Source organism: Raphanus sativus, chromosome 8, assembly GCF_000801105.2.
Source record: "Raphanus sativus cultivar WK10039 chromosome 8, ASM80110v3, whole genome shotgun sequence".
Taxonomy (NCBI): domain Eukaryota; kingdom Viridiplantae; phylum Streptophyta; class Magnoliopsida; order Brassicales; family Brassicaceae; genus Raphanus; species Raphanus sativus.
This window is the reverse complement of record NC_079518.1, coordinates 8708281-8722025: the sequence shown is the minus strand read 5'-3', so window position 1 is coordinate 8722025 and position 13745 is coordinate 8708281. Positions and strand designations below refer to the sequence as shown.

General features: G+C 31.3%; 3 protein-coding genes and 1 non-coding gene across 5 annotated transcripts; 2 read left to right on the top strand and 2 right to left on the bottom strand.

Annotated features, from left to right (window-relative positions):
- Nucleotides 1–1987: 1987 nt before the first annotated feature.
- LOC108835474 (peroxygenase 1-like) lies at nucleotides 1988–3843 on the top strand. The gene is given in 6 exon segments (XM_018608722.2): nucleotides 1988–2175; nucleotides 2751–2900; nucleotides 3004–3089; nucleotides 3222–3316; nucleotides 3391–3516; nucleotides 3644–3843. Coding segments are annotated over 6 exon segments (738 nt in total). The 5' UTR covers nucleotides 1988–2057; the 3' UTR covers nucleotides 3807–3843.
- A 451-nt stretch (nucleotides 3844–4294) lies between these two features.
- On the top strand, nucleotides 4295–5534 carry LOC108819471 (V-type proton ATPase subunit e2). The gene is made up of 4 exons (XM_018592511.2): nucleotides 4295–4375; nucleotides 4490–4628; nucleotides 4941–4988; nucleotides 5216–5534. The coding sequence occupies exons 2-4, from the start codon at nucleotides 4531–4533 to the stop codon at nucleotides 5280–5282; spliced, it is 213 nt and encodes a 70-aa protein (XP_018448013.1). The 5' UTR covers nucleotides 4295–4375; nucleotides 4490–4530; the 3' UTR covers nucleotides 5283–5534.
- Nucleotides 5535–5861: 327 nt separating this feature from the next.
- Nucleotides 5862–5934, bottom strand: TRNAA-AGC (transfer RNA alanine (anticodon AGC)). Its single transcript has one exon. It is a non-coding gene; the product is annotated as a tRNA-Ala (tRNA).
- Nucleotides 5935–6673: 739 nt separating this feature from the next.
- LOC108821868 (chloroplastic import inner membrane translocase subunit TIM22-2-like) lies at nucleotides 6674–8068 on the bottom strand. 2 transcript variants are annotated; one of them, XM_018594856.2, is made up of 6 exons: nucleotides 8018–8068; nucleotides 7702–7934; nucleotides 7501–7565; nucleotides 7334–7406; nucleotides 7186–7239; nucleotides 6674–7082 (listed from the first exon to the last, which is right to left on the bottom strand). In XM_018594856.2, exons 2-6 carry the CDS (start codon nucleotides 7886–7888, stop codon nucleotides 6844–6846), a joined length of 618 nt encoding a protein of 205 aa, XP_018450358.2. In that variant the 5' UTR covers nucleotides 7889–7934; nucleotides 8018–8068; the 3' UTR covers nucleotides 6674–6843. The 2 variants fall into 2 exon arrangements, with proteins under 2 accessions (XP_018450358.2, XP_056847642.1); XM_056991662.1 differs by lacking the exon at nucleotides 8018–8068 and having other exon boundaries at nucleotides 7702–7978.
- Nucleotides 8069–13745: the final 5677 nt, after the last annotated feature.

Sequence of the window (13745 nt, the reverse complement as noted above, 5' to 3'; positions counted from 1 at the left end):
AATTAAAGAGGCCCGTCTTTTATTTCCTCGTAAAATCCTCGTAAACTTACGAGGAAATTGCGAGGCCCGTCCCAAATCCAACGACGAATAAGCGAGGCCCGTCTTTCTGGTCCTCGTAAATGCCTCGTAAATTAACGAGTTTTTAACGAGGTAAATTTTTAAACCTCTAAAATCAGAAACCCCAAACCCTAAACCCCATCTTTCTTATATTCTACTTCATATATTACAAACACATCTTCCTTTTAACCTCAATATCTTCTTAACATTTCAAAACTCAAAATTTAAAACCACAATTCTTTAACTTCTAATATCAATCTCTTCTTTCTAATATAAACTTATACAAAATCAAATTATTTATTTAAATTTTCTATTTTGCAACAAAAATATAATCTTTTGAAGATTTGAAAATATAATCTTCTTAACATTTCAAAACTCAAAATTTAAAACCACAATTCTTTAACTTCTAATATCAATCTCTTCTTTCTAATATAAACTTATACAAAATCAAATTATTTATTTTGCAACAAAAATATAATCTTTTGAAGATTTGAAAATATAATCTTTTGAAAATTATAAAATTATTAATGGGGTTTGGAGTTTGGGATTTAGACAAAATAGAAGAAAGATGGGGTTTGGGGTTTGGGTTTAGGGTTTAGGGGTTTAGACAAAATATCTCGTTAAAACCTCGTAAACCCACGAGGAAATTACGAGGAAATAAAAGACGGGCCTCGGTAATTCCACGTAAGCTTACGGGGCCTTTACGACGATTTTGTCTTACGTGGAATTAACGAGGCCCGCATTTTTCTTTTTCTTTTTATTTTCGTCGTTATTTCCTCGTTAACTACGAGGAATTAACGAGGTATGCTTTCTAAACACCTAAAATCTAAAACCACAAACACCATCTTTCTTATCTTCTACTCTTCATTCCAAACCTCAAACCTCAATATTTGTTTTTTGTTCATTCCAAACCTCAAACCTCAATATTTTTTTTTCATTCTAAACCCCAAATTCTTATAGTCTCAATCATTCTAAAAAAACGTGTTTTAGTATTCCTCGTTAAAGTCACGTAAAACATTTCCTCGTAAAGAAGACGCGAATTTACGTTGTGTTTACGAGGAAACGCTATTTCCTCATTTCCTCGTAAAGATGATGCAAGCTTTACGTGGTTTTAACGAGGAAAGAGAATTTCCTCGTTAAAACCACGTAACATTACGTTGTTTTAACGAGGAAATGTTTTCTTCGTTACTTTACGAGGAAATAACGACGTTTTATTCTTTCTTTGTAATTTCCTCGTAAAGTCGACGTAATTTTACGAGGATTTTATTTCCTCGTTAATTTTCCTCGCCAAAGTGATGTTTTCTTGTAGTGGTATAAATTTCAAACTAAGAGCCTAAAACTTCAAATACATGATATATAAAATGAAAAATTATTTCAGAAATAATAGTATAAATTTCAAATTAAGAGCCTAAAACTTCAAATACATGATATATATATATCTATATATACATAAGGTTTAATTTTTTTTTTCCAATTAAGCCAAGATTATTTTTTTTTTCTGAATTATATAAAGTTATTCTAACCCTCACGGAAGTGAATCCAAACTAAGTACATGTTTGCCGTCTATGGTCTATGTATCGGTCCCTTGTCCTTTGGCGACGCCCAAATTTTTTTATATGTACAAGCCATGATTGTTCTCTCTACAATACTCGAGCTCGAGTAGCGAGTGCTTATAGTACTCGAAGCTGGACTAAATCAGAAACCCATAAGAAGCCCGAGTCATGGTTTTGTGTGATATTTACAGATTTAGCACACACACAAAAAAACGATCAAGCATGGAAGCAAACGTGTCCTAAGAGTCATGTCAAGTGTAAGAAAGAGAACAATAGAAGAGAAGAGAGTGTTGTCAATACAAGGAATGACATGTCAACCGGTGCATTCGTTTCCGTGCATGTCGGCCACGCACATCAATCATCAGTCTTATTAGCTCATTCGTTCTTTACTCTAAAACACAACACACGAACACATTGCATTCAATCTAGAGAACAAGAAAAAGCGAGATGGGTACGGCGACGGAGATAATGGAGAGAGATGCAATGACTACGGTGGCTCCCTACGCTCCGGTCACTTTTCATCGCCGTGCTCGTGTTGACTTGGATGATAGACTTCCTAAACCTTGTAATTATAACGCCTCTTTTACATCCTAATTGTTGTCAACATACGAATATCTTTATATTTGTATATATAATTTAGAATGACAATTGACATATGATATATTTGGACTAACCCGTATGGATATAAGGAAATCTCATCCCTCAAAATTTTAAGAGACACGATCATTTCACATCGACTGCATGTGTCTATATGCAATTTATGCATGTTGGAATATTTTGATGTTCATGATCTTAAATAGATATAGTAACTAAATACATACTCCCAAAATTCCAGTTCCAAAAATAATTTATTGCTATATCTCCAAATTTGTAAAAAAAAAAAATCTTATAGAAATCCATACTAAACAGGTCTATAAATTTTTCAAAAAAAAAAACTGTTCTATAATCCCCAAATCTCATGTATAAAATAGGGATAATAAGTTGTTAATGACTTCGTATGTATATGTAGCATCCATATGATGGTATTATACACATGCACATATATGATATTTGTGATGGTAGATGGATACGTGATGTGCAAATGAATATATTAAATTGTTAATTATGTATATATGTGGTGGATGATAATGATATGCATAGATATGCCAAGAGCACTGCAAGCACCAGATAGAGAGCATCCATACGGAACTCCTGGCCATAAGAATTACGGACTAAGTGTTCTTCAGCAACATGTTGCCTTCTTCGATATCGATGATAATGGCATCATCTACCCTTGGGAGACCTACTCTGGTATATTCCTATATGTATATGTTATATTAGATATACACATATAGATCTTTCAGTGTCATGTTTTTCATAAGTATATATATGTGTGTGTATGAAATGTGATTAGGACTGCGAATGCTTGGTTTCAATATCATTGGATCGCTTATCATAGCTGCTGTTATCAACCTGTCCCTTAGCTATGCCACTCTTCCGGTAACACTTCTCATCCTCCACCAAGATATATGTCATGTAGATTTGATTGATTATACACTAGAATCGTGATTACAGAAACCAATCAGCCTAGATCAATGTTGATTTTGTTATGGTTCGTCCTTAATAACGTAGGGATGGCTACCTTCGCCTTTCTTCCCCATATACATACACAATATACACAAGTCAAAGCATGGAAGCGACTCAAGAACATACGACAATGAAGGGAGGTAGGTAACCTATATTGAAAAATTCAGGGGACAAATCACGATGCACTAGTCCCTTACCACCTTATGCTTCGCAGGTTTATGCCGGTGAATCTTGAGTTGATATTTAGCAAATATGCCAAAACCTTGCCAGATAAATAGAGTCTTGGTGAATTATGGGACATGACAGAAGGACAACGTGACGCATGGGACATTTTCGGATGGTACAACTACAACATAAGCCTAGCTCTCCTTTATAAACCACCTTTAGTTAGTTTATTGAATGAATGTTAAAAGTATTAAAATGGTTGTAAATATGATGTTTGAGTCTACATATGTTTTGTGTACTAGGTTTGCAAGCAAAATAGAATGGGGATTGTTGTACTTGCTAGCGAGGGATGAAGAAGGGTTTTTATCAAAAGAAGCTATCAGACGGTGTTTCGATGGCAGCTTGTTCGAGTACTGCGCCAAGATCTACGCTGGTATCAATGAAGACAAGACAGCCTACTACTAAAGGAGTATCATATGGTAAAAAAGTAATTAATCGAGCTGCTTTAGGCTGATAACCGATCCGTATGTATTGTTTTGTTATGTCCAAATATATATGTAAGGTAAAATCTAAGTTGCAGCTCTTTAAAAAATAGCTTCATTGTGGAATAATAGTATGTTTTGTTGTGTTTCTTTTTGTACCAGCAGTCTCTTTTTTTTTCAGTTATTTCCAATTTAAATGCAATTTTGCTGTGTTGTTGACTTTTACGTATTGATTTATTCGATATTTCGTTTAACTTATTTGTAAAATAAAAAACATTTACACTGAACTAATAATATAAAGTAATATAACTATATATATTTTTCAATATACTGAATTAAAAATATTAAAATATTTAATTTTGTAAAAATATTTCGGAATTTTTAAATTACGGATTAGGATCTAGTTTGAAAAAAAAAGTAAAAATTTACATGACTATTTATATGACAACAACTGACAAGTTTGGCCCTCGCAAAATCTGCGCCTTGCACAGATCAGTGGGCACGAACGAATATACGATCGCCATCGACGACCAGGAGCTTCAATTTGAATCTGTGAGATCTCTGACACTTTCTCCTCTTAATTGCTTGCGATTATTAGCCTTTTCGTTTTCAATCGGATCACATTGAATTCTGTAACCTGAAACCACGTGTAATTTCTCGTCGCAGGATTACTCTGTTTGGGATCAGGATCAGGATCAGGATCAGACATGGCTTTTGTAGTAACATCCGTAATATTCGCTGTGGTCGGCATCATTGCTTCGATTTTCACAAGAATCTGCTTCAACCAAGGCCCCTCCACCAATCTGTATGTTTTTTATTTCATCGCTCGCAATCTTTTAAAGTAATTTCATTGGTCGTCGTCGTTATGTGTTCGTTTGATTTTTAATTAGTTTTCAGGTATAGATAATTGGTAGATCAAATATTAATCTCTTCTCCCACTAGACTTTTCTTAACTGAATTTGGTTCCTTTCATTTGATAGTTTCTTGAATGAAAAAAAAAAACCAATTTACGGACACAATAATTCTAACTCCTTTTGTGCTGGTTCATGTTTTCTCATTTTCTGTCTACTACTTTGGTTAGCGTAAATATAAAGTCTATTCTATTTTTATGTAACAGGCTACATTTTACATTGGTCATTACAGCCACTGTCTGCTGTTGGATGATGTAAGTTTATTATTATGTTTCATGCACTATTTTTCTTCTTTTACTTGCTGCTAGCCAGTAGCCACTGCTTTGCATTTACAGCGCTGGGTTGTGCTTGTGTACCCGGCCAATAATTTTGTTTCTCTGTCTTGTAAACCCACAGTTCTTTTGTTTGCACAAAAGTTCTTTAGCAAGGTTCATTCATCATCTTATATCATTGCATCATTTCCCTTTCTTAATTTTGGCAGGTGGGCAATCGTATACATTGCGCAGATGAAGCCTCTCATTGTTCCCATCCTAAGCGAGGTAGAGTAGACACACTCATCTCTATTCAAACTCAACCAAATGCACAAACTTGAGTCACTACTCTTTCTATCTATCTTCTTCGCTTTTGTAATTCTTGTTTGCTGCGGTGTGGAACAACAATACCTTTTCCCCCCACTCTTTACAGTTGAGTCTTTTGTCTCTCACTCATTTCTGAAACATTCTATACTATGCTCAAAAGGTTAATGCCAAAGAGTGGGTGTGTATCATTTGTTGATGAAATAAAAAATCTTTGAAAGAATACTACTCGGATCCATGTAATACGTGCCCATGACCACCACTATTCTCATCTCCTCCATGTCTTGTTCCATTCCATGTCTTGTTCCATTTCGTCCTTGGTTGAGTTATTTTATTCTCCTAACATCACAATTTAATCTAGATTTAAAAGTGCGGGTGTTTATAAGACTGAAAGTGTAGAGAGTAGCTAGAGTACACTTAACAACATCTGCATAATATTATTTTTAGCAGGCTGTGTTCTAAGAAACCCATTGGCCCCTAGACAAAAAGAATACAATTAATCTCTTTAGCACTTTAAAGCCCAAAGTGAAAGAACAACTTTTAGAAAAAGATTGGAGATGCGGGGTATCGATCCCCGTACCTCTCGCATGCTAAGCGAGCGCTCTACCATCTGAGCTACATCCCCATTACGACTACCAAAGAAACGTTAAACAAAATCACACCTAACGTTGTGGTTTCCCAAAATGAATCGACCTAAGTAAAATCGTCAAAGAGGATGGATCATTGGTTCAAAAAAAAAAAAAAAAAAGGATGGATGGATCATCGATGTTAGTTTGTTTATAAGCTCAGGGCTTCCTATCCAACGCAAATAAATAATAGAAACAGGTACCAGCTCACGTCATTCCCGCGCACACAAACTGTTCGATGAATGTTCTGTTGAGAAGGTTTTTCCTCCTGTTGTGTCTGTTTTCTTTTCCTAGTTGCTTGATTGTTTCTTTTCAACATCGTTGTCATCCTATATAATACCTTTGACCAACACATAAACCTTTGAATCTCTCTGTAGCAAAACGAAGGAGTTGATTAAGTCAAATCTGATCTGGGATTATGTCGTTTTGCTATCCTTCATCACCAAGAAAACTGGCGAGGACGGTGGCTTTCTTTGCCTCAGGGGCAGCTCTTTTCGCTGTTGGAATGCATCTTTCGTATCTCAACGTTGCCCCTCAGCAAGCTCGTACCAAAGCCCGTAATGATTTTGTTAAAGAACGACTCAGGCAGAAACAAGGCAAGTGAATTTTCAGATTCAGATCATGTCCCAACACACATAAGCATGTCGTTTTTCTTCTTACTTTCAGCATTTCCATCCTTTTATTATCTATGTACTCTCCAACTCTGTAGAGATTGAACAAAAATAAAAAAGAAGTAAAAGTCTACAAAAACATTGTATTAGTAGAGAATACGACGTTACACAAAGTGTGTCTCTTTCAAAAATAGTTTCACAAAACATTCTCTCACACAGTACAGCAAAAAGGAGGAAATGATTAAAGATCTACAGAGAGGGGAACCTAAGGCACAAGAAAATGAGAATCAAGGGAGATTAGATCTTCTTGGGTTTAGATAAAGACTTGCAGAAAGAAGAGAAGGCTCCACTGATCTCTTCGTGGATTGGGAGGGCGAGAGAGAGTGCTAAAGGACGATGGTGATCTTGAAAGTTTCCGGTTTGGTGTCTCAAGGAGACGGAGTGAGCCAGAGCTGTTTGTCTTTTGTTGAGTCCTTCAAGGATAAAAGAGAAAGCACCAAAAGTGAGGCAACTCTGTAGAAGAGCCTGTGGAGCACCTGCATGCAACACAGACCAAATAAAAAGGATTAGTTAGCAACTAAATTCTATTACTCTGAAAACGCAATGTATTAACAGAAAACACAAATGAGTTTGAGTTACCAGGGAAACTAAGAGCAAGGCCGGTGCAGCACCCAGCAACCCCAACATTAATGGCTGCCAAAAAATAACAACAACAAAGGAAGGGAGATGTTACTTACAAGTGGGATGTGTAGTCAGTCATTTAAACTTTTTTGAAAGAGTCTCTCACCGTCATCTTTCCCACGCAATTGCTTGAGAAGGCAAACAACCAAACTGTGTACTCCAGACAAAACAGCAAAAGTCTTGAACAAGAAACAATAGCAAACAAACTCAGTTCCGCTGAAAACAATAAGCATATATAATTATGCAAAGAGAGATTGGTTAATAAGATGGTACCTTTGCAGACTGCCCTGCATCTGCAAACGATCCTTTAAACCCTTTCTTCTTGAACAATCCTGAACCTGAAACAGTGAGAGAAAACGCTTTAAACAGTTTCCAATGACACTCTTTAACGAGAACAGAGCTAAGCTAACTTGAGGAATGTTTCAATAAAATCTCAGTTCACTATCAAAGAAAGAAGAGAGCGAAGAATCGAACCGTATCCAAAGATAGAGCCCATGACGGCGCCGCCAGCTGCATCTCCCGCGAAACGGACAAAACAAACGGCGGGAGCAGGGATAGTCAATGTCTTGGAGGAATCTTTATCCGTTCCATCATCATCGTCACCGTCTGAGTGGAGTTTGACTTCGGTGTCTACAGCATTTGAAGAATCGTTGGCTGCCATAGCGAAGAAACCTCTGAAGGTACGTTTTGGTATCTACCTGCGGAATCTGGAAAATATCCTTTTTTTTCTTCAGTTGGACTTGGATTGGATTAGATTGTAAAGAAGAAGAAAAAGAAACAGATATTTTACCCAGAAGACGACGACGCTTGCTAGCTTGTTCGCTAAACGACGGCGTTTTTCACTCCAGGGGATATAATAATTGGGCTCACTGATATACAGATCCGCTCTGTTGGTACATTTGGAAGGCGAGAAACGACAAGCTCTTTAATGGGAAAATCGTATCCCCGATGGATACTTTTCAACACGCTTCACTGGAGGTTGAGTGTTGGAGAAAGGCTAACGAAAAGGAGGAAGTAGAGGAGGAATTCGATGACTCCCTCACTATGGAGATGAAAACAGCGCCCCCTTGGACACCTCGAATCCCGACATGCCAAATCGATGCTTCATGGATCGCTAATGGCAGCGTCAGTGGCTTAGGGTGGAGTTTTAAAGATCACATGGACTCTGAATTCTTTGGATTGCGAGCATGTAGTAGGACCCTCTCAGCGTTGCATGCTGAAATGGAAGGTCTATTCTGGACAGCTTCATGTATTAGGTACATGAGGATAACCACGATGAGATTCAAGACAGATTGTACGGACCTAGTAGATATGGTCACAAACCCGGAGGATTGACCAGCTTTTGTGAGAGAGACCGACTTGTTTCGGAGTCTCTATGAGGGTTTTGAGGATGTGAGAGTTTCTCATATTCCACGGGATCGGAATGGACGTGCAGACGCTTTAGCTAAGGAGGCAAGAAATAGAGGCTATACCTTTACCCACATAGATCAGACCCGGTCAGACGGAGGGATCCTCGGAGAACCGGCTCGTCTAACCACCACTTGATCTAATAAAGATGGACAGCCGACAAAAAAAAAAAAAGATATACAGATCCGCTAAATGAGCATTTTTGCTAAATTTATGAGCGTCACAATAAAATACATTTCTTTTCATAATTTTTTTTTCTTTTCATAATTTAGTCCAAAGAACGATATCTTATTATATAAAGCTTGGTTTTTCAAATTTACTAATTAACACGATCGCGACACATGTCAATTACAAACAATTATTTAATATTATTTTCCTTTTTTATGTCCAAGAAATAGAAAATTGTAAATTTTATACCAAAATAATATTCTTTTTAAAAAAATTATGAACAAATATAATTATAATAGTTATTTAATAGTATTTTTCCTTTTTAAGTTTTATACAAAATATTGTTAACGAAAAAAAATTTATACTAATAATTATTTAATAGTGTGCTTCCTTTTTTAAATAATAAAAAAATAAAATTGTATGAGCGATATGAAAATAATTTTCTTTTTTAATAAATTCTAAGTTTGCTTTTTTTTAATAATGAAAAAAGAATTATGAAAGAAAATAGTAGTTTAAGTTTTTTTCTAAACGAATTATTAAAACCTGAGAATACAAAAGATTATTTAATTTTTTTCAAAAAGAATCTAAATATTTTCCCCTTATTAAAATTCTAAGCAAAAGAGAGTTGTACAAAAAAAACTTCTTACTTTTCTATACTAATAAATTATGAACAAATATAATTATAATAGTTATTTAATAGTATTTTTCCTTTTTAAGTTTTATACAAAATATTGTTAACGAAAAAAATTTATACTAATAATTATTTAATAGTGTGCTTCCTTTTTTAAATAATAAAAAAAATAAAATTGTATAAGCAATATGAAAATAATTTTCTTTTTTTAATAAATTCTAAGTTTGCTTTTTTTTTAAAATATGAAAAACAGAATTATGAAAGAAAATAGTAGTTTAAATTTTTTTCTAAACGAATTATTAAAACCTGAGAATACAAAAGATTATTTAATTCTTTTCAAAAAGAATCTAAATATTTTCCCCTTATTAAAATTCTAAGCAAAAGAGAGTTGTACAAAAAAAACTTCTTACTTTTCTATACTAATAAATTATGAACAAATATAATTACAATAGTTATTTAATAGTATTTTTTCTTTTTAAGTTTTATACAAAATATTGTTAACGAAAAAAAATTTATACTAATAATTATTTAATAGTGTGCTTCCTTTTTAAATAATAAAAAAAAAATTGTATAAGCAATATGAAAATAATTTTCTTTTTTAATAAATTCTAAGTTTGCTTTTTTTAAATCATGAAAAACAGAATTATGAAAGAAAATAGTAGTTTAAATTTTTTTTCTAAACGAATTATTAAAACCTGAGAATACAAAAGATTATTTAATTTTTTCAAAAAGAATCTAAATATTTTCCCCTTATTAAAATTCTAAGCAAAAGAGAGTTGTACAAAAAAAACTTCTTACTTTTCTATACTAATAAATTATGAACAAATATAATTACAATAGTTATTTAATAGTATTTTTCCTTTTTAAGTTTTATACAAAATATTGTTATCGAAAAAAATTATACTAATAATTATTTAATAGTGTGCTTCCTTTTTTAAATAATAAAAAAAAAATTGTATAAGCAATATGAAAATAATTTTCTTTCTTAATAAATTCTAAGTTTGCTTTTTTTAAATCATGAAAAACAGAATTATGAAAGAAAATAGTAGTTTAAATTTTTTTCTAAACGAATTATTAAAACCTGAGAATACAAAAGATTATTTAATTTTTTCAAAAGAATCTAAATATTTCCCCTTATTAAAATTCTAAGCAAAAGAGAGTTGTACAAAAAAACTTCTTACTTTTCTATACTAAAAAGAATTCTATAGTAATAATTATTAGTAGTAAATTTCTTTTTTTAAATAATAAACAAATAAAATTGTATAAGCTGTATGAGCATAAATTTCCTTTTAAATAAATTCTAATTTTCCTTTCCTAAAATCAGGACAAAACAAAAATTATGAAAGAAAATAGTATTTTAAATTTTTTTAAACGGATTATAAAAAACTGAGAATACAACTGATTATTTTATAATAAATCTAAGTAGTTTTCCTTATTAAAATTCTAAGCAAAAGAGAGTTGTAAAAATAATCTTATTATTTTCCTATAATTAGCTAATTTTCTATGGAAGTCTCATAGTTCATGTTTGACTAAAGATTAATGTTTTTACACTATGTGGTCCATATTTTGAGTTTCAGAGAAAGCGAATTGGAGTATCAAATTGTGGTACGACATGTACTACACATTATTTTCATAACCAGTTATTCACACAATTGAGAATTAGAAACATGGTCTTTAGCACACACATATCACAAGAATCAAAGCAGTATCAAACTGCATAAAGTATTAATAGTTTCATTACCTCTATTATAGGTAGAACATTAGCATTAGAAACATAGGCAGAACATTAGCATTAGCATTATGCTCTTTATTATCCAATCAACATTGATCACAAAAGCATTTAGAAAAGCATTTATAAGATGCTAATGCTCTCCAAATGCTCTTTGCTCAATGCTCTCATATGAAGCTTTTGAAAGAGCATTTGCATTTTGAATTTATATATATTCAAAAATAATTATATGTAATTAAATTATGTGTGTTTAATAATATAAAAAATATGCTTATAATCAAAAATAAATTTATATTTTAAAAAACTAAAATTTGTGATTAATTATTTTATTTTTTTTAAATAACAATATTTCACATTTAAAATACAATAAAATTTATATAATTACACATATCATTCATTATTTTTAATAAAATACATAAAATAATATATATTTATATATTATAAAATAAACACATTTATATTTATAAATAAATAAATTATATGTCATAGATTATTTTTTATGATAATATTATATATGGATCATTTATTTCTCAACCAATAAATAAATAATGATAATTTTTATATAAATTAATTTTTAAAATTTATTTATTTTATTTAATATTATCAAAATTATTTTTTCCAAAAATAAATTTTATTTTTAAATAGTTTTTTTTTATTTTTTAAATAACACTATTTCAAATTTAAAAATTAATTTAATTTATAAATTTAAATAAGATTCATTATTTTTAATAGCAAATATATTATTAATATATATTAAATTTAATATATATTATTTTAAAATAAATATATTATATACTAACTTTTATGATAATTTTAAAATTGTATAATGCTACTGGTCTACCAATCACTTTATTAAAAATTTTAGTGAAAGCATACAGCTTCTTCAGCATACTGTTTCTACAGCATTCTGCTACTGCTTCTTCATCTGTTGTACCAATCGAGGCCTAATTGCATGATAAAAATGTTGATCGAGAATGTTATCTATTGATAAAACATCAAATATTATTTCCATTTCACCTATATATTTGTATCTATATTCTCTTTCTAAAATAGAGAAATTATTTTATAGAGATGAATTTTCTTCAGTTTCTGATTATGCAATAGAGTTCTTTTATTTTTAGAGAAAAATATAGAGATATAGTATTTTTGTTTATAAATAAAAAGATGAAAATATCATTACATTACATTTTTCCTTCAAATATAGAAACTCTATAGCAGAATCATACAATGGAAATGGAGAGATTCACATTTATAATAGGATTTATTTTGTGAGAAAAGATAGAAAAATATATAGAGCTGATGAGAACTGAAGATATTTTAAAGATGAATAAACCTTACAAACAAAAATATATAAATGCTAACGATTGCACAAAAAAATTCGAGATCCTACGATGACAACACAAAACATTACTAAATTGTCATGAAAGCATCATGATATGTTTGAACAAGAATAATAATATAGAAAATTAATACAAACATGCATTAAATTAAGAGCTTAAAAAGTGTATGACATTGTCATCAACTCGAGGCTTGATTCAACTGTTAAATTCTTTATATTTTACTTTATTTCATATTTCTTTATGTTGAGTTCGATTTGAATTTTCGGGAATAGCTCTTTTCTAACTTTATGTATAAAGTTGCTAATAAGTGACTTTATTTATGCGCCATGATTGCTAAAATTTGAGTACTAACCAAAATTTATACGAAAAAAAATAATTCTTATACCTTGAATAATTTTCACACAGTATATAAAAACTTATAAAATAAATTAAAATATTAATCAAAACCCGTGTAACGCACGGGTCCATATCTAGTAACTTAATACATCCTAATCAACCTTTATTTGAAGGGATTTTTTCCCTAATCTTTTTTAATTAAAAATATTTTCACTGACATCTTTTGTTTTTTCAATTAAGTAATCGTAAAAAACTACTTTTTTTTTACTTTGGAAAAGTTAAAACATTAACGAACAATTAGTTAGTTAGAAAGTATAATACTTTAAGCAGTGAATGAAGCTTTCTTTAGTTGAATTTTTCTTTTACTAAAAGCTCCACACAAATAAGAGACAAATAATGTCCTAACCTGGTAGTTTATCAAATTCTGTTATCAAAATTGAAAGATAAGTTTCTTTGTACCTTAAAAATCATAAATCAAATTCAAACCACACCATCTCTCTACAACTATATTATAGACTAAAAATAAAATAACAACAGAAGTAAAACATCAAATGCAACAATATAACTTTGGAGTCGCTTGCGCAGTGTTCTCTCTCACGCTATATAGAGAAAAAAAAATCACAAGTTCTCATGAACAATTCGAATCAAAAGTTCAAACCAAAGAATTTTTTTTAACAATTCAGTTACAAACAGAGCACACACATCAGGAAGAAGCCAAAACCTAAAGAATAGTGATCGTGAATCAACGATCTCTATAGTTGTTTGCTATCAGAAACCAAATCATTTATCATCCCATCTTGTATCTTTGCAGCTACCAATCTCATCTTTTATCTTTTATGTAAGAATTAAACAGAAGAATTATTTCTATGCTTCAATACCTGAAACGTTAACCAAATGCAACTATCCT

Excerpts from the sequence above, each read along its gene's own strand:
- LOC108819471 (XM_018592511.2), top strand. The coding sequence starts at position 4,531 with ATGGCTTTTGTAGTAACATCCGTAATATTCGCTGTGGTCGGCATCATT. Across the intron at positions 4,629-4,940 it reads CAAGGCCCCTCCACCAATCT|GCTACATTTTACATTGGTCA; the intron begins GTATGTTTTTTA and ends TTTATGTAACAG. Across the intron at positions 4,989-5,215 it reads ACTGTCTGCTGTTGGATGAT|GTGGGCAATCGTATACATTG; the intron begins GTAAGTTTATTA and ends TAATTTTGGCAG.
- LOC108821868 (XM_018594856.2), bottom strand. The coding sequence starts at position 7,888 with ATGGCAGCCAACGATTCTTCAAATGCTGTAGACACCGAAGTCAAACTC. Across the intron at positions 7,407-7,500 it reads ATGCAGGGCAGTCTGCAAAG|ACTTTTGCTGTTTTGTCTGG; the intron begins GTACCATCTTAT and ends TTCTTGTTCAAG. Across the intron at positions 7,083-7,185 it reads CCTTGCTCTTAGTTTCCCTG|GTGCTCCACAGGCTCTTCTA; the intron begins GTAACTCAAACT and ends TGTTGCATGCAG.